Source organism: Mustela lutreola, chromosome 13, assembly GCF_030435805.1.
Source record: "Mustela lutreola isolate mMusLut2 chromosome 13, mMusLut2.pri, whole genome shotgun sequence".
Classification (NCBI taxonomy): Eukaryota; Metazoa; Chordata; class Mammalia; order Carnivora; family Mustelidae; genus Mustela; species Mustela lutreola.
The window spans coordinates 34,520,260-34,532,933 of record NC_081302.1 but is presented as its reverse complement, the minus strand read 5'-3'; the positions used below and the strand labels follow the sequence as shown (position 1 = coordinate 34,532,933).

The 12,674-nt window shown below is 39.6% G+C and overlaps 2 protein-coding genes across 5 annotated transcripts in view; one reads left to right on the top strand and one right to left on the bottom strand.

The window, feature by feature from the left end:
• Positions 1–9,019, bottom strand: part of DIS3 (DIS3 homolog, exosome endoribonuclease and 3'-5' exoribonuclease) — a 31,357-nt gene extending 22,338 nt beyond the window's left edge. Inside the window, exons 1-4 of one of the 2 annotated variants that reach the window (XM_059144435.1) lie at positions 8,605–9,019; positions 8,269–8,336; positions 6,065–6,258; positions 5,414–5,487 (exon numbers count right to left, since the gene is read on the bottom strand). In XM_059144435.1, coding sequence (XP_059000418.1) covers positions 5,414–5,487; positions 6,065–6,258; positions 8,269–8,336; positions 8,605–8,832 — 564 coding nt within the window. In that variant the 5' untranslated portion in view covers positions 8,833–9,019. Of the gene's footprint in view, positions 1–5,413; positions 5,488–6,064; positions 6,259–7,829; positions 7,988–8,268; positions 8,337–8,604 lie in introns of both variants that reach the window. The other variant, XM_059144434.1, reaches the window with a different exon arrangement.
• A 117-nt stretch (positions 9,020–9,136) lies between these two features.
• The window catches only part of PIBF1 (progesterone immunomodulatory binding factor 1), a 196,281-nt gene continuing 192,743 nt past the window's right edge, over positions 9,137–12,674 (top strand). For 2 of the 3 annotated variants that reach the window (XM_059144437.1, XM_059144438.1), the window contains exons 1-2: positions 9,137–9,362; positions 10,409–10,704. In XM_059144437.1, the coding sequence (XP_059000420.1) occupies positions 10,453–10,704 (252 nt within the window). In that variant the 5' untranslated portion in view covers positions 9,137–9,362; positions 10,409–10,452. The remainder of the gene's footprint in view (positions 9,363–10,408; positions 10,705–12,674) is intronic. The other variant, XM_059144436.1, reaches the window with a different exon arrangement.

Sequence of the window (12,674 nt, the reverse complement as noted above, 5' to 3'; positions counted from 1 at the left end):
TCTCAGATGAGTGACCGCAACCTCCATACTGAGATGCAAAAGCAGTCACTGGAGACCTGCTTCATCTTCCTGACCCTGAATCTGCCCTCCTCCCCGCATCTGTATCAAAACCTCAGCCTGGGCCACCTAGATGGCTCATTGGGTTAAGCCTCTGCCTTTGGCTCAGGTCATGATCTCAGGATGCTGGGATCAAGCCCCACATCGGGCTCTCTGCTCAGCAGGGAGCCTGCCTCCCCTGTCTCTGCCTGCCTCTCTGCCTATTTGTGATCTCTGTCTGTCAAATAAATAAATAAAATCTTAAAAAATAAAAAATAAAAAAACAAAAACACCTCAGCCTTCTGCTGAGCTCTCATGCAACAACGAAGACAATGTTTCTGTTCTTTCCAGTGGGCACTACCTACCATCTCTTCTTCTCAATTCAAGAACTTGTCCTATAATCATCTCCTCTCTCCAGATACAAACTCCCTACTTCCCCTTACTACAACATTCACACCATCATATAAATTTGCAATAACATGACCTATTAAAAGAAATAAATACAGTTAATTAACTTTGGGTCTCCTGGCTGATCCTCTGTTCTGCTTCACACCAACAGGCCACAAAAATAATATCTGTAATTGCTATGTGTCCACACACAGCACTACGCCTCTCTCAGGAATAGCTGTAAGCAAGTTTCATTGTCAGTCACCAAAGCCACTGTCGTTGAAGTCGCTAATATTATCTTCGCTATTTCAGTGCTCCATTCTCTGTCTTATCAGGATTTTTTTTAATGACCTTTCCTTCCCTGAGACACTTTTGCGTCCAAATCATCATCCCGTGGGTTTCTGTCCTACTTCACCGTAGCCCCTCCTTGTGTTCCTCTGCCCATATTCCTTTTCCCGATCTCTAACTACTGGAGTATCCCAAGAGTGGTTATAGGCCCTTTTCTTTACCTACCACGGTTTCTTTACCTTACCCACGTTTACTCTTGTGTCATTTTCTCCCACTTGAAACAACAAAACCTCTTGATCCCTCTTGCTTTCCGACAAACACCTCATTTCTCTCCTTTCCCACCGTAGCAACAGGAAGTGTTACCATACTATACTTTTTCTCTTCCTATTTTTCACCTATTCTATTCAGATTTCTGCCTCCCTACCATCAAAACTACTCTGGATAGTACCCACCCCCTGCAAATGTCATAATGCTAAATCCAACGATCAGTTCTCATTACTCTGACTTAGCAACATTTGACCCAGATGATCGGCCCTTCCTTCCTGAAACATTTTCTGTACTTGGCTTCCAAGAACTTTACACCTGCTTTTCCTTTTACATTTCATTTGCTGGTTCCCCTCATGTTTCTGACATCTACTGGAGTATCCATGGGCTGAGCCCTTAGACCTTTACTCTTTTCTATCTATATTCAATTCCCTAAATCAGGGCTAGGCAAACTAAGGTCCATGCACCAAGTTCAACATGCTGCCTGTATTTGGAAAATTAAGTTTTATGTTCCATGCTCTTTCATTTATCTATTGTTGATGGTTGTTTTCATGCTACAACAGCAGAGGCGAGTACTTGTGTTAAGACTATAAAGCCTGCAGGGCCGCCTGGGTGGCTCAATGGGTTATAGCCTCTGCCTTCTGCTCAGGTCATGATCCCAGGGTCCTAGGATCAGGCCTCCGCATCGGGCTCTCCGCTCAGCAGGGAGCCTGCTTCCTCCTCTCTCTCTGCCTGTTTCTCTGCCTACTTGTGATCTCTGTCAAATAATAAATAAATAAAATCTTAGAAAAAAAAAAAAAAAGACCATAAAGCCTGCACAACTTAAAAAAAAAAAAAATTACACTCTGATTCCTCACAAAGTTTGTTTAGGAGAAAATATTTGCAAATCATTTATCTGATAAGGAACTTGAATCCAGAATATAAAAAGAACTCTCATAACTCAATAATAAAAAGACAACACAACTAGAAACCAGTCAAAGGATCTGAAAAGACATATGCACACATACACATAAGTTACAATATACAGGTATATATTACATATAATATACACGTGGCCAATAAGCTCATGAATAAATGCTCAACACCATTAGCCGTTAGGGAAATGCAAATCACATCAAAACCACACTGAGGTATCACCTGACACTCATTAAAATGGTTACAATGAAAAAGACAGACAGCATGTATTGGTGAGAAACTGGGACCCTCATACATTGCTGGGAGGAATGTAAACTCCTGCACACACTTTGGGAAATAGTCTGGCAGTTCCTTAAAAAGTTAAATATAAAATTACCATATGATGGAGCAAGTCCTCTCAGACATGACTAAGTATGTACCAAAGAAAAATGAAAGCAGTCAAAAAGACCACATATTACATGATCACATTTATACGAAACATGCAGAATAGGCAAGTTTACAAAGACAGAAAGATCAGTAGTTGCTTAGGGCTAAAGCAAGAGCATTGCAGGGACAGACTGGGATTGAGTGGTAATGGATATGGGTTTATTTTGAAAGGGAAGAAAATGTTCTAAAATTAGATTTGGTGATGACTGCATAATCCTGTGACTATACAAAAAACCGTATATTTTAAATGGCTTGGTTGTATGATATGTGAATTATACCTCAATAAAACTTAAAAAAAAAAAAAGTCTATCAATCCCTGCCTCACATATTCTCATTTGGTCTTACGGCTTTACATACCACCTATATGTTGATGAGATCCAAATTGTTATCTCTAGTATACCTACATCTCTAGTTCTAAGCTCCCTCATGAGCTACAGATTTGCATATCCAACTAACTGCTCATACCACAAAGCCACTGAGAGCTTTAACAGTTATCTCAAACTTAAATGTCTAAAATCATACTTGTGATTTCCACTCAGTCCTGCTCCCTGTCTTCATCCCGTGTAAATGAAGGGATACCACTCACATGGTCACTCAGGCAAGACACCGAAGGTCATCCATACTCCTCACAGCCCCTTCCAATCTATCACCATGCTTTAAAACATTGACACCCCCATGTCTGATTACTTCCGACTATCTTAACTGGTCCTACCATGGTCTGGTCCATTTTTCTGTCTTGTCTCCCATGGAGTTCTAAAATATCTTCCTAACTGGAGGACCCTGCTTCTAATCTATTCTCTTAGAGCAGCCAGATGGATCTTATTGTCTTCCCACTCAACATCTGCCCAGCACTCATGGACTAAAATCCAATTTTTTCACCCTATCTCATTAGGTCCTACATGATCTGGTGGTCTCTGTATTTCTGACTTCCTGTGTGTAATGTTTTCTCCCTTGCTTACTCCCTCCCGGGCACTCTTCCAGCTGTTCCATGATCTCGCCAACTTATTCTAATCTCAGAGCCTTTACTTGCTGATTCCCGCCATGTAAAATGCTCTTCCCCTAGTTATTACGACGGTTAACTCCCTCACAAATCTGGCTAAAATGTCCTTGTCTTGAAGCATATTTGCTTGGTTAACATCCTTCACATCTCTGCCTTGACATCCCAAATCTGGGTTAGGGGCTAAGTCCTCCCATCATGCTTGTTTTGAAAACATGAATTTGTTCTAATCCAAATGCTATATTAAAAAATACTAGGTGGGGGCGCCTGAGTGCCTCAGTGGGTTAAGGCCTCTGCCTTTGGCTCAGGTCATGATCTCAGGGTCCTGGGATCGAGCCCCGCATCGGGCTCTCTGCTCAGCAGGGAACCTGCTTCCCCCTCTCTCTCTACCTGCCTCTCTGCCTACTTGTGATCTCTCTCTCTCAAATAAATAAATAAAAACCTTAAAAAAAAAAATACTAGGTGAACGCAGAAAACTGCAGCTAGCTGAACCAAAGCTACAGAGGAACCCTCAAAACAAAGTCACCTCTCAAACATCTGTCACCCCAGACTACCATGTGTTTCATGAGCCACACCAATCTTTAACTTCTATAACATTTTGTCCAAATTTAGATAACCCTATTTCTACCACTTCACAAAGCTTCTCAGTGTGTCCCACCACATTTTCCCATTAGCTCTGCGGCTTTCATTATGAGATTTTGCAGGTCACAGTGAATCTGAAGACCATATGTGTCGTATTAGAACAGCACCACCTGTAATTTCGTCATGTCTTACACTTACCCTACCCACCACAGTCCTCAATCAAATATATACTACCAACGTTAGATTTCTTCTCTTCTCTTCTAAACCAGTGCTATCCAAAACAACTTTGTGATCATGGGAATATTGTTTTTATGGTCTCTAATATGGTAACCACTGGGTACAAGCAACTCTAAAGCACTTGAAAGATGAATAATGCAACTGAGAAACTGAATTTTTCATCTGAATTAAATCAAAACAGCCAGAGGCAACTAGTGACTGCCTGTGAGAACAGTCCCTAAATCTCTATTCTGAAAGTCAAACCCAGTTTTTATTTTCTCACTTCCTTTTAATTTTGTAGTTGATTGAAGATAAGCAGGGATGAAGAAAATTTTGTAAAGACTGGATATGTGTCTAATGTTCTATCCCATAAAACCTGTTTCTATAATAACGATAGGTGCTGTTTACACATACTATACATTTACTGTAGGTATGAGCAAGGCACTGAGTAAGCATTTTATTAATACTACTGTCGTTATTTCATTTGATCCTCATAACAATGCTATGAAGTCAATATTGTTAAATACATTTCACATGTAGGGAACGAATGCCCAAGGTTTATAGACTCACTTAGCAAGCCCTCTCTTCTCTACTACTGCATGGATCCTTTTACTCCTCCTTCTGCCCCTAACTTTGCCCTTGATAAAATGCATCAACTCACAAACTGAAATTAAAGTGGTCTTTCAAATAAACATTTATCATCGTTCTCCCTCATTCCTCCCAGGCCCACTCTCATCCACCCTTTATTTCTTGTAGCGTGCCATTATAAGGTATGGAGCCCAGAATCCTACCTGCTACCTTCTCTTCATAGCATGTCTTTGGAATAAGATTAAAAATTACTGACCAATAGAGTAAATTCTAGATCTTCGTTAGCTGGCCCCTACCCTTCTTGCTCTACCTTTTATGACTCCCTCCTTTCTTCCTTCAGGATTAATGCTACAGCTTTATGCTATCTCCAATGCCCACCAAGTCTTTTTTTGTCAAATACTTACACCTTATTCACAAACAAGCCACAGATTCCTTTATTCAGTCATCAAACAAATGGTGCCACCATGTGGCAGGCCCAACTCAGGCTGCTGAGGGTCTCTGAGTGAACACTGTTATTTTAGTCAAGTCTTTTAGGAATGGCATTTTGATAAGCCTATTATAGCCACTCTTGTTGCTTATAACCCAAGTCCTATTCAATTCCAGCTTACCTACCAATATTCCAATTTTTAAATTGGATTAACTATAAACAAGATCCCAAAGCAGCAATTTAATATTTTCAAGTTTCAAAAACAAAATAAAACAATTCAAACATACCCCTTCTTCAGACAAACAAGCAAGACGATCTATGAGCTCCGGGTTAGCAGTTAGGCTCTTTACATACTCTTCACCTGAAAAATAAGTTTTGTTCTTGATAAAGTTAAGTGTTTTCTTTTCTTTTTTCTTTTTTTTAAACCTGCATTTGTTGATATGGTCATATCAAAGCAGAAGTATTGAAATTAAAAAATATTAAAAAAAAAAAGCAGAAGTATTGGATCAAGCATATCTATGAGTTGTTTTTTTTAAAGATTTATTTGTTTAACAGAGAGAGAGAAAGCGCACACGAGCATGAGCGTAAGCAGGGGAAGGAAGCAGGCAGAAGGAGAAGCAGACTCCCCACTCACCAATATAGGACTCAATCCCAGGACCTAGGATCATGACCTGACCTGAAGGCAGACACTTAACTGTCTGAGCCACCCAGGCTTCCCTCTAGGAGTTTTTATTCCTCAGCCGATTTCGAAGGGTGATGAGGAAATTAAGAGCCACTGGGCACCACAACTCACTTGGCTGAGAAATGCTAACATCAGATGGAGTTACATAGGAATATGAAACTGTTAAATGTTCAAGTAAACATCTGATCAAGGACCTGATGGTAGTTCCTATTTGGAAATGCTTATAAAAATTAACAGCTTCTACATTTAGACTTACAGGTGAAAGCTGGTATTCCTTCTTCTATGGCTTTTTCTTTGTTTTTCTTGTCATTTGTTATAAAGATAACTTGTAGATGATTTTCTGCTGATATTTTCTTCAAATGTTCATTGTACCATTTTGCTGCTACTCGAATGGCTCTATCATTCCTGTCATTAGCATTTTCTCCCTGTTCTTGTTCTACATAAGTTTCTCTAAATATTGAAAAGAAAGTAATAAGTAAAAAATCAATAGAAATAAGAATATATAAAAAGTCTTAGAACATAAATGCTTAATAACCACTGAACTATAATAAAGCTTCGCAGATTTGATAAATTTTATTTGAACCGTAGATTAAGGGTAATTCCCAAAAGCTACAAATAGGATGATGCTTAATGATATGATTCTATAGTCATTAAATACATAATACATGTAAATCATGAGTGGTAAATGCTCAAGACTGAAGGACCAAAAACAAATAATGACTGCATATTCCTTCATAGTCTATCCACACTAAAGTCCTGAATATGTCAGCATACTTTACTTTCTTAAATCTATTTTTCCATAGCCAAATTTAAGTAAAATAACAGAATTCAGTACAAAAACTCTCAACGCTTAAGAGATTCAACTTTAGAATCCTAAGCTTATTAGAAGTTTTTTGAACGGCTTCATTCCTCGCCATTAAATGCCCCTGCTAAAGCTTTAAGCTTATCAGTCGGACACTTATCATTAAACTGTGAGTTAGTTGTGGCGTGACTTGAGTAATACAATCTGGGAGGAGATGTATGCAAGTGTCCTTCAATACCAGTATTGATAAGCTCTATTCACTGCATTTAAGCAGAAAAATTGCTAACCTCTCATTAAGAATCTGATGGTAAGGCTCCACAAAAACTTGCATCTTCCTGCACTGAAAAACAACTTTCTACTTCTGAATTTCATGAAGGTAAAGAAAAAGATGACATGACCAATGATTTTTCTAAGAATAATATTTAAATTGGGGCTACAGAAATAATGAGAAAATCGAAAAATTAGATATTTTTAAATACGCATATTTCAATGAAATTTCATTACCAGAATTCTACTGTCTAATCCACTGATGGTGATTTGCTGCCCAGGTACATTTGACAATGACTGGAGACATTTTGGATTGTTACAACTCTGTGGAAAGGGGAAGATGGGGTTGCTACGGGCATGTAGTGAGTAGAGAACCACAAGATGCTGCTAAACATCCTATGACATATAAGACAGTACATCATATGACGTATTTGTTGCCCACAACAAACAACTATTCAATCCAAAATGTCAACAGTACCAAAGTTGAGAAGCCGCAATTTAATAAAAGTATATAGAACTGGTCACAGATCATTTATGTAACATAAGAAATAGCACTATATTTTCTAAGAACACACGTTATGTTCAAAGGGCATCAATCTGAAACACAACAAAGAAGTGTTTCTTAACCCTATCTTCTTCAACGTGATCAGTTAAAAAGTATTAGTTTAACTTTTGAAAGCCCATTAATAATAAATCTGCTTTACAGTTTTAAACCTCTCTTTCATAAACTCTTACATTTTATCAATTTATGTCGGCTATCAAATAATACGGTATTCCAGGAACCTAGGGAAACCTCACCTACCAAGCTTTTACTGCTTAACTCATGCTGAAACCAATTCAAAATGAAAACATTTTGACATCTTCTGACAATGTCACAATTACTGCCAGGAACTCTTCCCCCAATTTAGCTAATTCTATGGTTTCCTGGTAATTAACATAATCTTCCCCCTACCTATGGTGCTCATTAGTGAACGTATAGAAATGCTTCTCCTGGTTATTAGTCACATCTCTGATTCGCTTATATACCGGAGCACTCCGATTTCGCACTTCCTGCAGAACTGTTTGTAGTACAATCACATTCCTGATGGCAGGGTCCTCAAGAACATCGATCTTAAAAAATAATAATAAAATAAAATAAGGAAAGAAAACTTAAGCTTTCCCATATTCACTGATAAACGGTCTCTGCCAAACATAAAACCCTGCCCATTTTTTTTTTTTTAAATCAAAGCAGCACGTATACATTAAACTAAGGCGCTCTTATGCTACAGAAAACCTTTCAGGTCTATTAGAGAACATTACATATAAACAGACTAATTACATAACTTCGTACAATTAAGCCCACTAATAATGAAGTATGCTGGCCCACAAAGTTTTCATTCGTAGGCACTTACAAGCTGCCTGGGAGTCGCAGGCTGGAGGCCACAGAAGCCCAGGTCCCCGGCCTCCAGACACTTAAAATCTAAGGCAGAAGAGACACCAGGAGTTAGAAAATTAATCTAAAATTCTTATGACTCCAATAACTCAAAAAAAAAAAATTTTTTTTTTTTTTTCCCAAAGAAAATAAATTCGGCCTGGGAGACAGGAGGCAAGGGTCCCGAGATGGGGTCTGCCTCTCCCTAAGTACGTCCAAAACTCTCCTCCTTGGGCCTCAGTTTTCCTAGTCTGTCACACCCTGCCTTCTCCTGGTAACGCCGAGACGACCACAGACAGCCCGTCGGCCGACGCACCTGGTGCAGTAGCACGTTGGTGTCCGGAAGCAAGTAGTGTGGTCGGGGGCACAGGCTGCTCGCCGGATCCAGGGGCTGCGGCTCGAGGACTGGCCCCTCATGAGCACCGTCGCACGCCGCGCACCCGGGCGCGCCGCAGCCGATGTCGTCCCGCAGGTAATGCTCGCGCACGATCTTCATCACGCCGCCCGCCCGCGTCTTTTTTAAGAAAGTCTTGGACTTGAGCATCTTGCTTGTAGCACTGAATCCTGACCCCGACGGCGCTCTTCCGGTGAAAAGTGCCAAGTAGAAGCCCTGCGGTACAACTATACTTTAACCCGAAGTTCAGCCCTTCCCGCTCCAGGGTATTAATAAATAGCTCTCGCGGGAAAACGTCGAGGCTGACGTTTGTTGGCTCTCTGAGGGCTCCGAGAATTGGGCGAAAAGGAGGAGGATGGGCGGAGCCCGGAGCTATTTCCCACAGAACCAGGGCGGGGCTGGTCTCTCAACTACAACTTCCAGCATGCACTGCTTCCCGCGTTGGGGTGGATCCAGGCTGAGTTCCGGCGGCGAGGGCGCTTGCGCGCAGTCTCTTCCTTGGTCCTCCTAGGGGCGCGGGAGTAGTTGTCTTGGTTACGGGTCTTAACGGTCCCCAATCTGAAATTCCTTCTGGAGGAGCTGCAACCTGAGTTTCTGTGTGGGGGACACTTTCAGCTCCTTGAAGAGGCGGCGGTAGTGGCTGGTCCAGCCTTGGACGTGGAGTAGTTGAATCTTTCCAGGTAGCTCGCGCCTATCCCTTCCTTTCAACGCGGGGCAGGGAATCATCCTACATTGCCAAGTTTGGCTTTTTTTCTTCGCTCCGCACATATGGGCTTGCCCCAGCCCCCGATCCTTTATAACCAAGATGTTGCCTCTCTCAGATTTCACCTTTCTTTACCCTTTTTCCCTTTAGGAGGGATGCTGTTTGCCCTCCACACGCTTTTCTAATCATTTAGTTTAGAAAAGCTGATGTCTGCAATACCGTATATAATTTATTATGTCACGTAGTGTTGAAACGAGAATTGCTAAAATTCTTGTCGAAGGGTAAGAAGTTCGATTTAGAATACTTGAGTTTATCTTTTCTACGTTCCTGTGCTCATTTTCTCTGGAAGTCTATTAGAATGTTTTTGTCTCACTGTTTCCCTTTTTTAAACATCTTAAGTGACGCCTCATTGCCTGCAGAATAAATTGCGAACACATTTTGACATTCAAAGCTCTCGCGGTCTTGATTATTAAAGTTATATGGGTGTTTGGGTATGGGAGATAGGGCGAGTCCTACTCAATATCACAAAGGCTTGGCGCTAGCAAGACTATCATTATCTTCTGCTATTGTGCATTTTCGCCACTTCTGTACCAACATTACTTCTTGCATGCTTTTCTCTTGTTGCTGCTCTAAATCCTTCAAGATTCTACATAGACATGACATTCTCCTGATCAACTCAGTAGTGATTTCCCTAACCTTGAACACGTGCTGCTTTTATTAGTAGCTTTCCTGGATACTACTGACTGGAGCTTTTATCCTTAATCTCGAACATTTCTTTATTTCTTACAAGTAAGATTCCTGTCCTCAGGAACCGGGCTTTTTATTCATCAAGAGCAAATTCATAGTAGGATTTAATGAGCTTGGCTTAATATGTTTGATTTGAGCAGTAATTTACTAATCTGTCCTAGATGAGGGGTCCTCTAGATTGTCTAATAACTACTGAGGCATTCATTAGTATCTCTTTAATATACTTAAGCTTTCCATAGAGAATGTTTGAATACATTTAATATTTTTAACCCGCAGAAAATTGAAATTGAATTGGAGAAGAAAACTGAGCCATTAAAAAAATGTCTCGAAAAATTGCCAGGGCATCAAAAAAAGTGAACATCTCTAGCTCTCTGGAATCTGAAGATATTAGTTTAGAAACAACAGTTCCTACGGATGATATTTCATCATCAGAAGAGCGAGATGGTAAAATCAAAATCACCCAGCAACTAATCGAACGCAAGGAATTACTTCATAATATTCAGTTACTGAAAATAGAGCTGTCCCAGAAAAATATGATGATAGACAACTTGAAAGTGGATTATCTTACGAAGGTAAGATTAAGTGTAATTTTTGTTACCTTTATGCGTTATTGTCTTCAAACTGAAGATAAATAAAATTTTATGTATGTAATCTGAACTCGAAATGATACATTTATCATTTCAAAAAGAAAATTGTATTTTCTTGGATAGTTAAAAAAAACTTTTTAGAAGGAGAGGGAGAGTGAATTATACTTCTGGGTATTAAATAAAATATCTTGAAAGGGGATGATTTGAAGTTGGGACAAGGATGAATTGCTTCTGTAGGCCCAATTTTTAAAATATAGCATGGGTGAGGTATATCTTTTTAGGTGTCTTTTTCTAGCCAAGATGTTTTCTGCTTCATTGGGAATTACTCTTGTTATGACTAGTTTGATAGGGAGAATCAAGATCATAATTATATTATTGAGTTAGTGTAGGCCTCTGCCCTGGAGATTCAGTGTCTTTGGTATCTCTGCCAAATAGGAAGGAATGTCCTGGTCCTTGGTTTTTTGTTTTGTTTTGTTTTGTCTGTTTTTGCCTTGTGTGGTTATACTTAAGAGTATTTTATATAAGATCTGGTAGAGTCACTAACTCTGAGAAATTTATAGTGATTTCAGAAAGACAGGAGACAAGGGGTGCTTGGGTGGCCGAGTCAGTTGAGTGGTTAAGTGTCTGCCTTAGGCTCAGGTCATGATCCCAGCATCCTTCCCTGCTCGGTGGGGAGACTGCCTCTTCTCTGTCTGCCTGCCGCTCCTCCTGCTTGGGCACAACTCTCTCTGTCTGTGAAATAAACAAATAAAATCTTAAAAAAAAGAGAGAGAGAGAGAGAACAGGAGACACTTCTTAACTCTTACTACTTCTGTCTCTGAGAAATTTTTTTCTTTCCAATACTAGATTCTCCACTTTTGCTCTTGATCCCACCTCTTCCAACCCCTGCCTTTTGTTGTTTCAGTTATACTTTCTCTCTTAAGTCAGTCTCCTATTTTAGCTTTTGCCAGTCATAGAAATATACTTTACTATTTTGCCACTAGAAGAAAATCATTGACCATGTCTCTCTAAGAAAATGAAGTGTCCTAAGTCCTAAGTGTTCAAGGTCTTAATGAAGTAAAGAAATAATTTGGATAAAGTTATTAGAAATATTAATGGTTAACATTTATTGAATGCTTACAGCTAGACACTGTTCCATGAGCTTTTCATGTGTTCTCACATTAAACTTCACAACAACTCTGTGAAGTATAAGTGCTTTTAGTGGGATTTTCTCTACCCTTTAACATTGAATGAATCAATAGAAGTAAGAGTAGTTCCTGACATTTAGTAAGCACACAATATGAATTATCACTGCTGCTGTCTACTAAAATATTATCCTTATTTTTCATTCCTTTTATTCTCTGTGCCTTATATACGTGTTCATAGGACTACCTGACTTTGTTGTGGTATTTGTCCCACTCAGCAGACTGTGAGGTTCATGAGGGTTTCTTTGTGGTTATACTTCTTGTATCTCCAGCACTCAGGACAGTTCCTGGCACATTGTAAGTGCTCAAATACCTTAAATAAGGGACTGAACCATATTTTGCTCTTGATGAAACAAAATCACAAGTGGTTAATAGCATACCAAGGCCATTTAGATGGGAGTGATGGAGCCAGGTAGGATTCAGACTGAGAGATCTGAAGCCCATACTCTACGCAAGTGAAATTGAAACGTTTGTGTGAGTTGCCCTAAGAATAGGAAGTGTTTTTTCTTACTGTGCCATATTCTCAAACTCTATATATCATAACGTGGATGGTTTTTTAAAAATTTTTATTTAAATTCAATTTAATTAACAAATATTATTAGTTTCAGAGGTAGAATTTAGTGATTCATCAGTTGCATACAACAGCCAGTGCTCATTACTTCAGTGCCCTCCTTAATGTCCATCACCCACTTACTGCATCCCCTACCTACCTTGCCTTTAGCAATGCTTAGTTTCCTATAGTTAGAGTCTCTTATGGTTTGCCTCCCTCTC